At 40.4% G+C, this 19,500-nt stretch overlaps 1 protein-coding gene across 1 annotated transcript in view; it reads right to left on the bottom strand.

Annotated features, from left to right (window-relative positions):
• LOC115462091 (phospholipid-transporting ATPase ABCA1-like) overlaps positions 1-19,500 on the bottom strand; it is a 451,679-nt gene that overhangs the window by 389,824 nt on the left and 42,355 nt on the right. Inside the window, 2 exon segments of the mRNA XM_030192130.1 lie at positions 4,535-4,651; positions 11,669-11,808. Of these exon segments, the coding sequence (XP_030047990.1) occupies positions 4,535-4,651; positions 11,669-11,808 (257 nt within the window).

The raw sequence follows: 19,500 nt of genomic DNA, 5'->3' as shown, positions 1-19,500 counted from the left end.
ATTAAATTGCAAGCACAAATTCAGAATATCCAAATTCGAAGGTAGCATGCAGTAACATGTGCTAATTGCAAATTTTAGCATACTTTAGTAAAAGGGCCCCTTTATAGTCAATACTTCACTAAGAGGCCTTTCACTAAAGTAATGGCAACATTACAGTGTGGTAAGTTCAAAGGCTGCGTGCATGCCCTGTATCTATCCTGCATTTACCACACAGGGCAGACAGTTGTAAAAGGGCTTCCATGCCATCAGTTCTACCATGTAACACCATCCCAGTGCTAAATGTGACACTGACAGCTGGCTGGGGTAGCACAACTGGTTTCCAACCCTTCTAGCCTTCATTCCCCCCCCACCCCCACCCTGCACAACCCCCACACTTTCCGATTCTACCTTGACTGTTGGATTGGTCTGGACCCCCACTGAATTGATCTGAAGAGTATAACTTGCTGCAGCCAGAATATTGTGAGTTCTTGGCAGCAGGAATACAGAGAGCAAGCCCCAAGTCAAGCCCATTATCTAGTGAAGAGGTCATTGGTAAGCCTCCTCCACTTCTTCGATTCCCCAATGCAAAACTCACCCCTTCCAACACAAAGGTCATTTCCTAAACCTCTCCCCGGGCAGCATCAGCACAAAAGTCAACACTGACATCCCCCAGGCCACCTCCCAATATGTTACCCTCAATATCTCTCTGACCCCCCCACTTCTGATCCCTTTCACAGGTCACCCCAATGTCCCCTGCCCCTTCATACAAAAGTCACTTCCTGACATCCCAAACTCCATTACCTATGAATATGACCCTCAATTCGGGTGGCTTCCTGGGGTCAAATAGCAGGGCAAGAACAATCTCCTATCATTCCTGCCCCGATGGGTGCCTGGATTGATTTTGACCTCACATATCCCAAGGGGCAAGAGAAACTGGAGATTGTTCTTGCCCTGCCACAAGAAACCAGGCAGACACTCCCCTCCCTTCAATAAGAGCCACAGAGTGTTATGGGAGTAAGGGGGGAGAAGGGCTTTTGTTTGAAAGTGGGTTGAGGGATGTTGGGGCAACTTTATGTGAAAGGAAATTGGGGATAAAAGATATTTGATACTGTGTTGGGGTGTCTGTAGGGGGTAAGGGGGAGGGGGTCCCATTGGCCTCTCCATCTTTCCCTTTAAGCTAGCACGGGCATGATTCAGGCCAGGTGTATAGCCAACATTGATGTATATATATATATATATATATATATATATATATATATATATATATATATATATATATATATATTTTTTTTTTTTTTATTGTTGACATGGTTTCCCATTGTAAAATGGGAAGTGCACATCTAGATTTTTTGTCATGCTGAAACCATGTCCTTGCAGTGCAGATAGAAAGCAGACCAAATACACCGTGCATTGAAAGTAGTAGATAATTTATTTAAAACAGATGAATTAAAGCAATGCCCGACATGAACACATTTTACCTAAGAATAGGCTACATCAGGGGCTTACAACTGTCAAATGAACATAATTAAAATATAAATCTACCAGAACCAACAACTTAAACAGGCACCATTCCTTAACCAGCAACCGGTATAGGGCTGCTACTTTCTCATTTGCTTCTTCCCAAAATCAATCTAGCAGCTGTATTCTGAATCATCTGTAGCTGTTTCAGCAGTTTTCCAGTTATCCCTATATATAGTGCATTACAGTAGCCCAGCAAACTTAACAATAAAGCATATACAACTACCTACAAAGCTTCTGCAGCTAAAAAAGTTGATGTTGCCTTATCAGTTTTAATTTCTAAAAAGTCTTTTTTTTAAACATATGACACCTGATATCTGACAATTGGGATTTGAACCATGTACATTCTGTAACACAGAAATCCAGCTACACTAGTATCAAATATATATATATTGAGGAGGAAGTCACTGAGAATACTTGCAGTTAACAACGAGGTGGAGCCTCATATCTCTTTGCACGGATATTCATATCACTCCCCTGGTGACTCTATCAACATGCATTGGTTTAATCATCGACTAAAACCACCTCCACCCTAATGTTGTAATTGCAATAATATTGACTTATATTGCCACACCATCATGTGCAAATATATAAATATACAACAAAAGACACTTAGCTTAAGGAGCATATAAACTTCATCATTCAGGCAGGCGTGTGTAGAAGCCCCTTGATACACTAGTATCAAGGCAGATCCCCTGTCACATTCCTATAGAGATAGTCAAGAAGAGTCGCAAGAACTGTCTCCATTCCATACTCATGTCTGGAGCCTGCTGCTGCTGTTTCCATATTAAATTGTATCACTTCCACCACAGCTGCTAAGCTGGCCACTGTTGACCAATCATCTTGTTATGACTGCTACTGCCTCCATGCTAGTCTTCATGAATACTGACATCATATGTCATATGTACCTCTCTCTAGACTCAGTTACTTAAGGAAATAAATGTAATACTCTATTTATGGAAGCATGAAAGATACTGGCATTTATTTTAAAGGCTACAACTAAAGGTTTACGCTGTGACTTCAATTCAAATGGCAAACACCAAAAATACACTAAACGTGTCCACGCAAGCCACATGAACAACCAAGAAAAATGGAAAAAGCCAGCCACAATGTACACAGTGACTAAAGTTTATTCTTTAATCAGGAAATACTGATTGAATAACCCTATTCTGTCAGCATTAACTGATTGAAGAATAACTTGAGTCTCCATGGACATTGTGGTTGGTTTTCCACTTTCCTTGACTGTTCAATGCAAAAGGGCCATTAGAAAGAAAGTACACTCAGGACTAGATATACTAATACATGTTAACATGTTAATCCACAGTAACTCCTAATTACTGCCAATCAAGTGCAATTAATTCCAATAATTGATCGTTGGTGCCTGATAGATTAATTAGTCTACGCTCATCTGGGATCTGCCCCGAATTTGGGCACCCAACTTTGGGTGACCTATATAGATTCCGGAAGTATGTGGATATTATTGAGGCTTTGGTACTGTCGGGGTTATATATGTTTTTTATATTGTTTTTCATGTGTTTGTGAATAAAAGTTCTTATAAAATCTATCCTTGTTAGCATCTGCTAGTCAGGACTATGCTCTTCCACTGGAATTAGGTCTGCTTTCTATCTGCACTGCTTTAGCATTTGCAGATCAATGGTTCTCATTGTTTTTCTGTCAAACCATGTCCCTGCCATGTTCCTTTTAAAACTCTGCATGAAGGAGGATATATATATTCAAATAGTGGTTTTATAAAATTGCTATTTGCACATGTATGCAATCTGCCTATGTAAATGGTGCTATTTACACATGTAGATGGTTCTAAAGCAGGCTTGTCCAACCTACTGCACACAGGCCAGAATCCGGCCCACCAAGTGCTTTTTTGTGACCCTCAGAAGCTTGGAAATTCTTCTGGTGCTTTCAGTGGGATTCCTGCTTTCCCACTACAACTCAGCTCTCTGTAAGTTTGAGCCATACCATGCTAGAAGTTTAGATTAACCATAGCCGCTGAGAGGGGGGCCAGGGGGGACAAAATTCCCCGGGCCCAGGCCTCCAAGGGGGGCCCGGTGCCGCAGTCCCACCCGCCCTCCGTTGTTGACCATCTACCATCGGGCCTGCCCCCCTGCATTGAAATCACAGTGCCTCTCACCTCCGTGTGAAAGCGCTGCAGGAAGCAGGGCAGCAGATCGCCTCCGTTCGGGCCTCCTTCCCTCCCTGTGTCCCGCCCTCATCTGATGTAACTTCTGCGAGGGTGGGACACAAGGAGGGAAGGAGGACTGAAGGGAGGCGATCTGCTGCCATGCTGCCTGCAGCGCTTTCACACAGAGGTGAGAGGTGCTTTGATTTCAATGCAGGGGGCCAGGCCCGGTGGCGGATGGAGGGAGGCGGGTGGAGGGGGGGAAGCGGTGGCGACCTGGGGGGGGGGATTGAGGGGGGAGCGGCAGCGGCAGTGACCTCGGGGGGGGGGGGGGGGGGGGGGGGAGAGCCCGGGGGTGGCCTTGCCCTGGGCCCAGCCCAGTCTCTCGGCGGCCCTGAGATTAACAGTACAGTTTCAAGTATCAGGAGACTTGAAATCACGAGATCAACCCAAACTTCCAGCACCATGCAGCTCAAGCTTGCAGAGAGCCTTGTTAAGGTGGAGAAGCAGAAATCATACTGTTTCTTCTGAAGCTGAAGACAGATGAGGGGAAAGAGACTGGGGAAAGACTGAGGTGGTACATGAGAGAGAGAGGGAGAGCAAGAGAAATTGGGTAAAGGCTAGGGGTTTACATGAGAGAGACTGGGTGAAAACTGGGGAGAGGAGTACATGAGAAAGAGAAAGAGAGACTGGTTGAAGACTGGAGAAGGGACAATGCACCGTAGTATTTTGTCACTATTTGACTAAATATGCAACAAAATATGATGTGGCCCCTGATGGAAAAAGATTGGAGAAGCCTGTTCTAATGTATGGTAGTAGGGTCTCAGCATATATCTGCATATTCATTGCTCAGAAACTCTTGTACTTTAAGGCAATGCAAAACAGTACATGTTCAAATCTTACCCTAAGTAAGTTGATCTGAGAACTGTTTTGAAGGAACTGCCAAATTATTGGTCCGTATATTTCCCAGGCCTCACCAAACTCCTTTATGATCTCAAGGTCCCTGAAAGTCCTGTTTGCCTGGTATTTAAAATAAAAAAAAAATCAATATAGGCACTATATAAGAATACTTTTCAATGCAAATTTTATTATAATACACAAACCAATACAACCACTATAGTGTACATAACTTCCTCAGCTCTTAAAAAAATAGTTCATGACTCATCTTACTCAACATTACATTGCACATTAAGGGGTTAATTCTATAAATGGCACTCAGACTTTGGCACTGCTAAAAATCTGTGCCAAGCGCTCTTCTATAATGGGCACTCCAGGCTGATCCTGGTGTAAATCCTAGTGCACAAATTGGGCATATATACCACCATGCCTAAATAATTGGAACACCCCTGACCTGCCCATGCCCATTCCGTGTCCACCCCCCACCTTTGGGTTGTGTGTGAGACACTTTGGGTGTACAGCATTATAGAATAGTGTGTAGGCAGATGCACCCATAAATCCAAATTAGTGCCAATTAACTCCCATTAATGCCAACAATTAAGTTCACAAAATGTTTATTTATTTGCATGCATCTTTAAGAAACTGTGTTTGTCAATAGGACAAAAATAATAAATACAAAAGCAGTCAAAAATAAGAAACAGCAAAAGTCTAGGAAGTTGTATAACAATCAAATAGAATGTTCACAAGCGATTAAGATAAAATAATAAGGTACTATGTTTACAGAAAACAATAGAAATTATGTAATATCAGTGTAGCACAATAAAATGAGATGATAAGAGGTTCATGAGTTAACAAAGGCATCAATTGGTGACCATATATTTTCAATAATCATGTGTCTATTGGAAAACTCAAAAGCTTTTCATTCAAATGTATGAACCAGGAGAACAGTTGACCACAAAAAGGTAATGTTCAAAAGAAAACAAAAATTTCCAGTTATGGAGAATCATCTGTATAGTGATTGACAAATGGAATGTCAAGTAATTTGGATTGCCATTTATTTAGCACATCAGAAAAGATCAAAGAATGAAATAAAACAATGCAGGTAGAAATAGGTCTTAAGATGAGGAAGATATTATATCCCATGTAGCTAGCTAAATATTAGGACAAGAGTATAACATATGTATTAAGTCTCCCACAGTTAACCAGCCATAGACAGGGTTGGCTCAAACTATGGAGCAGATGAGGCACTGGACTAGGGTGTCAGTGATAAAGGTTGCCAAAATCCTGGTCTAGCATCTCTCCTTCCCTCTTCCCTTCCCTTCCCTCTGCCTGCAGCTCAGTATCCATGGGAAAGGAAGAGAGGAGGAGAGATGCAAAACTGGGATTTTGATGCCTTTTATCATTAGTAGAGGAGAGAGGTTGGTGCACTTGGGAGGAGGAGATACTAGATCACTGATGTTGGTAAGAAAGTGGAAGGAGAAATCCTGGACTGTGAGCAGGAGTGGGGGTGCCTATATTTAGCAGTAAGAGCCCACATGCTACCCATATGGTAACCATGCAGCACGCATCAACGTGGGCCGTGCTGCTTATTACCGCTGTAAACGCCCTCACGCGGTAGAAAATAGAAACATATTTTCTACCGTGGGATTCAGTGCATGCCAAACTCAGAATTACTGCCAGGCACATGTGCTACCCCAGCGGTAGTGCTGTTCTGGCACGCGATACCCACGCGTTAGCCCTCCCGCACCTTTGTAAAAGGGTCTCTCTATGTTTGGTAGCCCATCTGGTGAAAGGAAAACTGATTTCTGGTTCTGCCTCTTGATTGCATATGAAGAAGTGTAACTCAATCTGTATTAGTAGGGTGGATTAAACAAACAAACAAATATTTATGAGGCCAGTGTCACTGCCAACTGCATAAGATGTTACTGAATATTAATGTACAGTTGCAGTTTTTTGCAGCATTGTTTTATGGGGATGGTGTTGGGATGATGATTGGTGACTTTGGGGTCCTTTTACTAAGGTATGCTAACAGATTGAGCACACGATAACAATTAGCGTGCGCTAAATGCAATGCAGCCCATAGGAATACAATACTCGAAAGTAATACATTTTTTGTTTACAAACAGTAAATCAGTGGTTGTGATCTAATTGACTAAAATTAAACATAAGCAAGACTCAGGAGATGCTTGTAAGTAGTTACCCAGTATTGTTTTTCTCTAAATCCTGTACTATTGGAGATGTGGAGATAATTTTGTTCAAAATATCAAATCATTAGGGATGATAGTCGATCAGACATTTATCATGCAAGAACAAATCTGTAAAATGATTTGGTTGGTTTTTGTTTTGAAACTTAAAATTGTCAGATGTTTAAAGGAGCTTTTAACACCAGGAAATTTTTGAATGATAGTCCAGAATATTGTAATCCCACATTTTGGTTATTGTAATAGCCTGTTGCCTGGAGTTCCTAAGAGTTTCTTAAATCTCTCTAATCAGCACAAAATGGAATGGCACAAGTGTTTTTTGGATTATCTAAATTTTAACATATCTCTCCTTCAGTTACATAGTAGATGATGGCAGAGAAAGACTTGATAGTAACATGAGGGAGGGAGAGAAAACTTAGTCTGCAACTGAGCAAAGGGTAACAATTTTTTATTAAACTTGTCACATATACCTGATAGAAATAAGATCACTCCTTAAAGTCACTTTAAAGGCTTCCCAAATGGTTAAAGGTGTTAAATCTGGGGTGTTATTAATTAGAAAAAATTCATCAATAATTTTAGTTATATGATTTTTAATGTTTTCATCCATAACATAGTAACATAGTAACATAGTAGATGATGGCAGAAAAAGACCTGCACGGTCCATCCAGTCTGCCCAAGAAGATAAATTCATATGTGCTACTTTTTTATTTGTACTGTCCTCTTTAGTACACAGACTGTATAAGTCTGGCCAGCCCTATCCCCGCCTCCCAACCACCAACCCCGCCTCCCAACCACCAGCTCTGGCACAGACCCTATAAGTCTGCCCAGCACTATCCCCGCCGTCCAACCACCAGCCCCAGCACAGATCGTATAAGTCTGCCCAGCACTATCCCCGCCTCCCAACCACCAACCCCGCCTCCCAACCACCAGCTCTGGCACAGACCGTATAAGTCTGCCCAGCACTATCCCTGCCACCCACCACTGGCTCTGGCACAGACCGTATAAGTCTGCCCAGCACTATCCCCGCCACCCAACCACCAGCTCCGGCACAGACCGTATAAGTCTGCCCAGGTCTAGTCCCGCCTCCCAACCACCAGCCCCAGCACAGACCGTATATGTCTGCCCAGCACTAGCCCCGCCTCCCAACCACCAGCTCTGCCACCCATTCTAGGCTAAGCTCCTGAGGATACCTTCCTTCTGCACAGGATTCCTTTATGTTTATCCCACGCATGTTTGAATTCCGTTACCGTTTTCATCTCCACCACCTCCCGCGGGAGGGCATTCTAAGCATCCACTACCCTCTCCGTGAAAAAATACTTCCTGACATTCTTCTTGAGTCTGCCCCCCTTCAATCTCATTTCATGCCCTCTCGTTCTACCGCCTTCCCATCTCCGGAAGGGTTTGTTTGCGGATTAATACCTTTCAAATATTTGAACGTCTGTATCATATCACCCCTGTTCCTCCTTTCCTCCAGGGTATACATGTTCAGGTCCGCAAGTCTCTCCTCATACGTCTTGTAACGCAAATCCCATACCATCCTAGTAGCTTTTCTTTGCACCACTTCAATTCTTTTTACATCCTTAGCAAGATACGGCCTCCAAAACGGAACAATATTCATATTGAGTTTCCAAATTTGAGAATGAGGTAAATTATTACTTGGATTAAAGAGCACAAGGGAGATTGGTGAGTGGTCACAAAGGACTAAGGCATGAATTTTAGATTCCAAAATGTTAGGTAAAGAAGAAGTGGTGATAAAGAAATAATCTAAATGAGAAAAACAATTATGTGGTGTAGAATAATGGGTATAGTCTCTAGTATCTGGATGAAAAATCCTCCAAGGATCTATTAAATGGAATTGACTAATAAGAGATTATAATGTAAGAAGAACTTTAGATTGAGTATTTCTAGAACCTGAATTTTTATCCAACCATGGATCTAATGGGAGATTAAAATCACCAGCTATGCAAGTTGGCAATCATCCAAAATCAGATAAATGTTGAAAAATGGATACAAAAAATTCAGGAGAATCACTATTGGGAGCATATACATTGGCAATGAGAAATTGCATAGATGAGACCTCCAGTTTCAGAATAACCATCTGCCATCAGGATCAATTGTTTTTATCAAGAATCTGAAACTGGAAATCTTTGTGAAATAAAATTGAAACACCACATTTCCTTCCTATTGAAGATGAATCAGTAGTTTTGGATATCCAAGGAAAACTGCCAGTGTAATGGGAGAGATTTGGTAAATGGGTTTCCTGTAAAAAAAATGGTTTAAAAGATGAGTAAAAATCTTTTTCCTTTTAACCAGGTGTCTCAAACCATTCACATTCCAAGAAATTAGCTTGCAAGGTAAAGCTTGTAAAACCATTGATATTTGTTATATAATAACCAGAGAAACACAATAAATTTGGTCCAGGTAACTCTAGAAAGGTGAGCAGAGAAAAAAAATAGAAAGGGCCAAGAAAGCACGAAATATGCTCACCCCCCAAAAGGGGAAAAATGAGGTTAGTGACCAGGATCTATGCACCCAGGCAATAACCCTGCATACTATTAGCCAAAATTACAGTACACTATGGTGATGATATTATAGACACATGTAATTTTAAACAGAACAATTTAAATATTATAGTAATGAGAGAGCAAAAATATGCTCTTTTCAACTTTTATCCTCCCTATTTCTTTTATACTCCTTCATTCTTTTGGAGCAGAAGACTTCACCTCCAAGTGACATAGTTGTGGGAAATCGAATATCATGTCATTTCGCCAGGTTGAAAATCATCCAAATATTGTTGAAGCTGGTCTGGTGAATCAAAAAATTTAGTTGCATTGTTAATGGTAACAGTAATACGGGCAGGGTATAGAAGGGTATAGAAGTCCATATTTTGCCCCCATTGATTTCAGACACACTTTCATTTCCAAAAAGGCTTTCCTTTTCCGTGCTGTGGTTCTTGCTAAATCTGGAACTATAAGAATTTTTTTTACAAGTTGGAGAGCCGGAGTATTGCGAACCTCTGATAAAATATGGAATGCATGTTGATAGTGCAAAAGTTTAGCAACTACAGGCCTTGGAGTAGTTTGGGCCTGTTTCATGTACGATGGAGCTTGATGAGCTTGTTCCAATGCCAATGGGGGATCAAAAGAGGTATTTAAGAGAGTTGGAATCCATTTGGTAAGAAAAGTAGACATATTAGATCCTTGAACTCCTTCTTTAAGACCCCAAATTCTTATATTATTTCAACGGAACCTATTGGCAAGGTCTTCTAGTTCAAGCTCCTGCTTTTTGAATCATTTTTCTGTACTTCATTGATGTCGCGTTAAATGCAGCACAGTTTGATCTCTTTTATATTCCAAATCAGTTAATCACAATTGAAATGCTGCTATAGAAGTCGAGATGGCTGAAAGTTCAGTTTGTAAACTGCAAGTCATTTCATAATGTCGAGAGGAGAGATCTCTTAAAGACTTAAGCTCATCGAGCACCACATCCGCTGCCAGAGTAACAAACTTACCCGGCACCATTTTCTCAGGCGTGGGAGGATCGTGCTTCGAGTGTTTAGCACTTCGTTGAGAAGCAGATAATGGATCAGTTCTTGAAACTCTTGTACCTGACATGTAGTACGAGGTGAAGAATCCAAAAAAGGAAAGATAGATGTTCTGAAAAGGTATTGAAAATTGCCGATGTTCTAGATCATGGAGGAGAGCAGATTACCTCGGCCAGGGCCGGTCAAACCCAGTAAGCGGGGTAAGCACCGCAGGGGGGCGCCTGCCTTCAAGGGCGCCGCTGCGGTGCTGTGCCGCCATACCACGCTGCCCTTGGGGGTTTAAATCTTTTATTTACCTCCGTCCCAGTGTCCGCGTCATTTCAAAGCCCTGCCCATCTCTAGCCTTCCCTCCCTTCGTGAGTACATTCCCGCAGAGTCCCGCCTTCTGACATCATTTCCTCGAGGGCGGGACTCTGCGGGAACGAAACTCACGAAGGGAGGGAAGGCTAGAGATGGGCAGGGTTTTGAAACGACGCGGCTGCTGGGATGGAGGTAAATTTATAAAAAGACTTAAATCACGCAGGGTGGCAAGAAGAAAAAGAGGGATGTTGGGGAGAGAAGAGGGCGGGCAGGTGGGTATAAATGGGAGGGGGATGGAGGCGAAGGAGAATCGCTGGACAGGGGCAGGGTGGGAGAAGAGAGAAAGGATATGGGGGGGGGGGGCGCCAACTGATAGTCTGCAGGGGGTGCCAGAGACCCTAGGACCGGCCCTGACTTCGGCTGCCATATTGTCTCTGGCTCACTAGCGCCCCTCGGTTCAGATTCACTCAGTGTATTTAGATGAATACCGAAACTTGATTTTTTATATGAGAGGACTGCAAATGTGGAATGTTTTTCTGAATTTAAGATTGTGCTAAAGACCTTTCTATTTCAGAAAACACATACCATTTAATAGGAATGATGAACTGACATTATATTATTTCTGCTTGACTGTGTGAATGTTCATAATGGCCTGTCTGAAGAAACTATTTAGATGTTATAATGATGGTTCAATTATGTGTAATTGAATACTATTCATATGTTTCGATATGATGTATGTTATGTATGAATGATGTATTGATTTGATTGATTTTATTTTATGGTTTTACATTTTTTATTTATTTTTTCTTTTTGATAAACTGTATGTAACTATTATATATTATTATTATTATTATTATTATTATTTATTGCACTTGTATCCCACATTTTCCCACCTATTTGCAGGCTCAATGTGGCTTACAAAGACCTGTTATGGCATCGCCATTTCAGGGTACAAAAGATACAATTGGTGTTACAAAGATATCAAGGATAGCAAGGCGGGTATATAAAATCATCAGAGAAAATTGTAAAGGGTAATAAAGAGTTTAAAAAAATAATCAAAACTAAAATTTTGCTGCATGACCAGTAAGTACTTACCTCTTTGATAATTTGTTGAGTTGCAGGATTGTTAGGGGTGTAGAGCACCTTTCCCATCAAAAGAGGACGGAATGTATTCCATAAAAATTTTAAGGATGTTGTATTCTCCAAAGATGTTATGATAGAGTGACAAAAGTCACCTGAAAGAAGCAATGACATAAAATCAATGGCTACCAGAATATCACATTTGACATTCTCATCAAAAGGGGTCAAAAACAGTTTTATTTCTTGGAAATACATTTAGAAGTGTAGGAATCTTGTTTGTCTTTTGTGATGATTCACAAAAGACATTCAGGGCCCCTTTTAAGAAGCTGTGGCAAAAGGGGACCTGCGCTGGAGCCAGCGTGTGTTTTTGATGTGCTCTGAGACCCCCATTTACCGCAGTGGGTAAAAGGTAGGTATTTCTTTTTTTGAGGAAATGTTCATGTGGCAAATGAAGCACTTGCCGCACAGCCATTTTGGGGGGAGTTCTTACCGCCACCCATTGAGGTGCAGCATGTGGCACTGACCAATTATTGCTGGGTACACACCAGCACTACAAAAATAAATATATTTTTGTAGTGCCAGATATGGTGGCACGCTAGGGGTGGGAACTACGACCGGGCTGCTGTGGTAGCCCAGCGGTACTTCCATTTCAGTGAGCGGTAAGCCTAATGCAGGCTTACCACCACTTTCTAAAAGGGGCCATCAATAAATTGACACTAATAAATTCTAAATGATCATCATAAATATGCCTAGCAAAATGACTGTCACAAATGACAGAATATGGGAACTCAAATGTGTATGCATATATTAGGAATGCAAAGGCAAAATATTTTTGTTTTGTTTATTTATTTTTATGACATTTGTATCCCACATTAGCCCAAGTAGAACTCAGGTTCAATGTGGCTTACATAACAATTAGAAAAGCATGAACATGTTCAAAATATATTAACAGAAATAAAATACATCATATAATGTTAGACCAGTAAAACTTGAGTTAGGAACAGATTTAATAAAATACTTAGGGGTCCTGTTCGTTTGTATCACATGTTTAAGGCAGTTTTGCCTTTATGCTGGAGGGGGTGTGGTCAAAGGGGTACCATGGGTCATGTCTGGTGGACATGTGCTAAGGTACAAGCATTTTGGAAGGCGGTTCAACATTGACTCCAGAAATGGCTTTCAAAATCTATTAAGTGGTCCCCAGAATTTTTCTTATTTCCAGGTACTCCTCCAGGTCTAACCACATCCCAGGGTGTTTTGGTTCGTCATGCTATGTCCGCTGCCAGGGTTACGCTTGCAGCCCATTGGAAGTCTGCACATGTTCCATCCTTGATTTCATGGTTGAATAGGTTGTGGTATGTTGTGAAATGGAGAGGTTGTGGACTATCAGACATCACACTTCAAAAGTGAGAGGATATTTGGGTGCCTTTTATAATTCACTGTTCGTTTTGAGTTTTTTTTTGGTCAGGTGGGGGGGGATGGGTTAGGGATTATTTTTATAAACACAAAATTAAAAATTTAGAAGTTGTTTTTAAGGTGAACTTGGATATTTATCTGAGATCTTTAATGTTGTTTTGTTATGTATGAACATGCTATTGTATATCTTTGGACGTCTGTCTTTCTGTTATCTCTGTATTTTTAATAAATACTTCTTTAAAATTAAAAAAATGTATTTAGGGGTCCTTTTACAAAACCGCGGTAAAAAGTGGCTTGTGGTAGTGTGAGCACTTCTTTTGGGCATGCGCTGGGACACTTTTTATCATGGCTGAGAAAAAGGCCATATTTAAAAGACCAGGAAATGAGTATGCACAAAAATTAAAATTAGTGCGCGTCTATTTATGACCTGAGCCCTTACCATCAACCATTGACTTAGCAGTAAGGCTTCACTTGCTATATGTGCAGTAACCATACAGAGTGCACCAATGTGGCCGCGCTGCTGATTACTACTGGGAAATGCATCCACGGTAGAAAATAGAAACATTTTCTATTGTGGTATTCAGTGCATGTCAAGCTCAGAATTACCACCAGGCGCACATGCTACCCTGGCGGTAGTGCTGACTTGGCACGGGCTACCTGCACATTAGTCCTCCTGCACCTTTGTAAAAAGGATCCTCAGTGATTTACAGTAGATAATTGAAATATGGAGGAAAAAGGTAAAGGGCTAGGATTAACTGAGATAGACAGGAGTAGTGGGAGGTGGGATGAGGTAAAAATTAATGCCATGAGTTTATTTGAGATGAGTGCTCATTTCCTTAAAGGCTAGATTGAAGAAGTGAGTTTTCAATAGACCGGAATAACAAATAATCAGCTGTGAATGTGATGGTTTTAGGTAAGGAGTTCCAAATTTTAGTGCCTTGATATGAAAAGTTAGCAGTATGAATTATGTTGTAGGTTACTTTCTTACAATTCGGGAAAGATAAGATATTCTCAGAATGATTTAGAAGCATTACGTAAGGGTAATTCAATGAGGTTGTTCATGAATATTGGGGCTGAACCATACAAAATGTAGCTTGAATGATTTTCTATCTTTTATTAGCAGCCAATGCAGATTGTACAGAAAGGGGGTTGCCTTGGCGAAGTGTGGTAATCTGAATATGAGATGTGCGGCAGTGTTTTGAGCAGTTTGTAGTTTTTTTAGGAGATCCCCTTTAAGTCCTGCATAAACAGAGTTGCAGTAATCATATTTTGTTAGGACTAGGCATTGAACTACATAAGACTGATTTTGCGAAGAATGATCTTAGTCTCCTCAATTTCCATAATGAATTGAAGACACTTGAGATTGCTTTGGAAATTTGGTTATCTAGAGTGAGGAATTGATCAATTGTGACTCCTAAGATTTTCATAATTGAGTCAAGGGGTTATGTGATGTTCTCAGTGGTAAATGATTTAAGATTTATAGCATGATGAGGATTAGTAACTATTAAGAATTTAGTTTTATCGGTGTTGAATTTTAACTTGAAATTGAAAGCTCAAGATTTCATTAGAGAGATATCTAATCTGATGATATGAGTAATTTCATTTATTTCTTTAGTGGATGGACTATAGATGGTAAGATCATCTGCATAAATGAATCTTGGGAGACCATTTATCTCCAGTAAATTGCCTAATGGAATCAACATGATATTAAATAGGATGGGGACAAAGGAGATCCCTAGGGCACTCCACAAGCAGGGGACTATGCGAATGAAATTCTAACTGATTGTTTCACTTGGTATGATCTAGACCTTAGGCAGCCTGAGAACCATTTTAACTCAGCTCCATAGATTCCGCAATGGTCAAGGATGTTTAGAAGGATATTATGATCAACAGTGTCAAAGGCACTGGATATATCAAATTAGAGTATTAACATTTTATTACTAAATCGTAAGTTTTCATGTAAATTTAGCTAGGAGTGTGGTGAGAACAGTTTCGGTACTGTGAGAAGGTCTAAAACCAGATTGTGAGCTATGTAAAATAGAGTGAAGTTTGAGATAGTTTATTAGTTGGTGTGTGACTAACTCCTCCATTACCTTTACCAATAATGGGATTGAAGCCATTGGCCTGTAGTTAGGGACTACATTTAGGCTGGTTTGGATATTCTTCGGTATGGGAGTCAAAATAATGTTGCTATTTTGAGGGAGGGAATAGGCCCTGAGATAGCATTAAAGTTATGTTTGAGCACAAATAGCTTATGAGTTAATTAGGGGCTGATTTGAGAAGGTAACTAGGGCAGTTATCAAGTAGGTATTGTGATTTATTTGTTTGGTTTGAAGGTATTTGTTTATTTTCTCAGGCCATTTTTTGAGAATTTTTATTTCATTTTGGAGGCAATATTGTAAATAGTGGGTTTTTCACCTTTCAGTTCAAGCAAAACATAACATAAAACAACAAGGGAAATGTAATTTCAAATGAACATACATCCTTACTATGTATTTTCTCTTCAGTCTTCCACTAATGACCCCTCAAGATCAGGTGTGGGTCTTTTATTTGGTGAAGTAGGCATCTGTTTAAGAATTTCAGGCTCAAAGAGAACCCTTATCCCCTGAGCCAGCTCCCCTGAGCCAGCTGTGTTTTTTCAAATGCATTACTGAGCCTGTGTAACAGCATCCCATAATACACAGGGGGACCATGAGTAATAAGCTTTCTGTGCACTTTAACCTAAATTCACTACCAGACAATCTCTGTACCTAATGAGCCACTGCAGTTAATAATAACAGCAATATTTAGCATTTTATAGCACTATTGGATGTGCCGAACACTTTAAACTGGTGATAAGTATTTCAGATACAATATATCCTGGCCCTAAAGAGTTTACAATCTGAGCTAAGCTGCGATAAGCACTAATGTGTGCTTAGCACAGTGTAGAAAGCACTACCATGGAGTGCACTCAAGCATCTTGCAGTAGTTTTGGGAATTACTAAGGTGGGAATGATAAAACAGACATGGGAACTGAACAAGTGAATAGGGGTTATGAGATAAAAGTAGCCTAGATTTGAAGATGGCCAGAGATGGAGCTTGACGTACTAGCTCAGGAAGTCTATTCCAGGCATATGGTACAGCAAGATAAAAGGTGAAAGAAAGATTTCAAAACTTTTTGAAACAAAGCATAATTATTAAGAATTCTGATCTGAATTGAAGAGAATTCCAAATTTGGACTTATACATACGCCCATGGTCTGCCCATTCCATGCCATGCCCCCTTTTTGGCAGCATGCATTAGAATTTATGTGCACCACTTTACAGAATACAACTAGCAAGTTTTGTGTGTAAATTCTAATTAATGCCAATTAGTATCAATAATTGCTTGTTAAGTGGCAATTATCAGTGCTGACTGGCTTGTTAAGTAATTAAATTGCACACACACAAATCCACAATATGATTGGATTTGGGTACGCAATTTCAGTCGCACGATATAGAATCCGGGAGAAAATGTAAAATTTCAAGGCAATAGGTCCAATCAATGAAGATCCCCTGAGGGATCTCTATTGTCACCATCCTTGTTTAATTTACTTATGAGATCACTAGGTCAAAAATTATGCCATGCTGAATATAGGATTTTTATGTATTCGGATGATATTATGGTACTTCTTCCTACTCAATCATCTGCAGATGAGATATATAATAAGATTGCTAATCACTTTTATCTTTTGGATTCAAAGTCACTAGCTGAAATTGAACAAAGTAAAAGCAAATTTTTGCTGATAGGACAGACTAATGACATTTGGATTGACAATATTTTAAAACTGAGCAATCCTGATTTTAAATTTGAGTCCAGTTTAATATTTTTTTTCTATCTACTGTAGTTTGATTTCTCCAGAATTACAGGTAAATATACTGGTAAAGAGATCATTGGTATTGCTGAAAAAGTTAAGAAAAATTAGAGGTTATTTGGAATTTCCTGATTTTAGGATGGTGGCACAGGGCATCGTATTGTCTCAATTAGATTATGGCAACATAATGATTTAGGATGCCCAATATTTCTGCTAAAGAAGTTGCAGACTATTCAGAATATGGCAGCTCGTATGATATTTTCTGCTCATAAAACTAACAGAGTTATGCCTTTATTTATTACAGTGGTGGAAATAAGTATTTGATCCCTTGCTGATTTTGTAAGTTTGCCCACTGACAAAGACATGAGCAGCCCATAATTGAAGGGTAGGTTATTGGTAACAGTGAGAGATAGCACATCACAAATTAAATCCGGAAAATCACATTGTGGAAAGTATATGAATTTATTTGCATTCTGCAGAGGGAAATAAGTATTTAATCCCTCTGGCAAACAAGACCTAATACTTGGTGGCAAAACCCTTGTTGGCAAGCACAGCGGTCAGACGTCTTCTGTAGTTGATGATGAGGTTTGCACACATGTCAGGAGGAATTTTGGTCCACTCCTCTTTGCAGATCATCTCTAAATCATTAAGAGTTCTGGGCTGTCGCTTGGCAACTCGCAGCTTCAGCTCCCTCCATAAGTTTTCAATGGGATTAAGGTCTGGTGACTGGCTAGGCCACTCCATGACCCTAATGTGCTTCTTCCTGAGCCACTCCTTTGTTGCCTTGGCTGTATGTTTTGGGTCATTGTCGTGCTGGAAGACCCAGCCACGACCCATTTTTAAGGCCCTGGCGGAGGGAAGGAGGTTGTCACTCAGAATTGTACGGTACATGGCCCCATCCATTCTCCCATTGATGCGGTGAAGTAGTCCTGTGCCCTTAGCAGAGAAACACCCCCAAAACATAACATTTCCACCTCCATGCTTGACAGTGGGGACGGTGTTCTTTGGGTCATAGGCAGCATTTCTCTTCCTCCAAACACGGCGAGTTGAGTTCATGCCAAAGAGCTCAATTTTTGTCTCATCTGACCACAGCACCTTCTCCCAATCACTCTCGGCATCATCCAGGTGTTCACTGGCAAACTTCAGACGGGCCGTCACATGTGCCTTCCGGAGCAGGGGGACCTTGCGGGCACTGCAGGATTGCAATCCGTTATGTCGTAATGTGTTACCAATGGTTTTCGTGGTGACAGTGGTCCCAGCTGCCTTGAGATCATTGACAAGTTCCCCCCTTGTAGTTGTAGGCTGATTTCTAACCTTCCTAATGATCAAGGATACCCCACGAGGTGAGATTTTGCGTGGAGCCCCAGATCTTTGTCGATTGACAGTCATTTTGTACTTCTTCCATTTTCTTACTATGGCACCAACAGTTGTCTCCTTCTCGCCCAGCGTCTTACTGATGGTTTTGTAGCCCATTCCAGCCTTGTGCAGGTGTATGATCTTGTCCCTGACATCCTTAGACAGCTCCTTGCTCTTGGCCATTTTGTAGAGGTTAGAGTCTGACTGATTCACTGAGTCTGTGGACAGGTGTCTTTCATACAGGTGACCATTGCCGACAACTGTCTGTCATGCAGGTAACGAGTTGATTTGGAGCATCTACCTGGTCTGTAGGGGCCAGATCTCTTACTGGTTGGTGGGGGATCAAATACTTATTTCCCTCTGCAGAATGCAAATAAATTCATATACTTTCCACAATGTGATTTTCCGGATTTAATTTGTGATGTGCTATCTCTCACTGTTACCAATAACCTACCCTTCAATTATGGGCTGCTCATGTCTTTGTCAGTGGGCAAACTTACAAAATCAGCAAGGGATCAAATACTTACTTCCACCACTGTATGTTGCATGTGATAAAGTACTTCAATATACGTTAAACTTAATAGGTTTTTCATAATTAACTAAGTTGGATAATATATGTAATTCTTTTTTACTACAGTTTCCTGATCCAAGAGGTCTTCATTTTTAGAAGATATTTTCTTCATAAAAAACATTAATTAGATTGAAACCTAGGAGCATTTAACATGTTTTTTTCTTGTCCCTAAATCAAAAGATCCTTTTATTTTGTGGACTGCAGTGGTATATTATAGAAATGCACTTGCCTTTTCTATTACTACTCTTTCACATTTAGTCCAGAGTCAGTCAAAATGTGCCAGCATTGTCCAGTTCAGGCTGCTGTTTCATTATTGCTACTAATAATTACATATTAAGGGCATTTGCTTTAAACTTCGTTTTAATTCATTTATCCAGTTCTTATATGCACATGGTTTTCCTTTTTAAACCCAAAGGAGAATCCTAAGGGTGGTTGAACAATTAGGTCTAAACTGTGTTTCTGACTTTACTCGTTTTGGACTGCTTCTGGAACTGTGGAAGATGGAAATGACACAATAACAATTAAGTTTTGGATATACTCTGTAGAAGTTGTTTACTTTTGCAATGTGTTTATGAATGCCTGTTCTGGTGTATGAATGTGATAATATTTGAATATCTGTCTATATTTATGGCTATGATTGCTGAACATGCAGCATCATTACATGACATACTTTTA

Source organism: Microcaecilia unicolor, chromosome 2 (assembly GCF_901765095.1).
Source record: "Microcaecilia unicolor chromosome 2, aMicUni1.1, whole genome shotgun sequence".
Lineage (NCBI taxonomy): Eukaryota > Metazoa > Chordata > Amphibia > Gymnophiona > Siphonopidae > Microcaecilia > Microcaecilia unicolor.
This window is presented reverse-complemented; position numbering and strand designations above follow the sequence as displayed.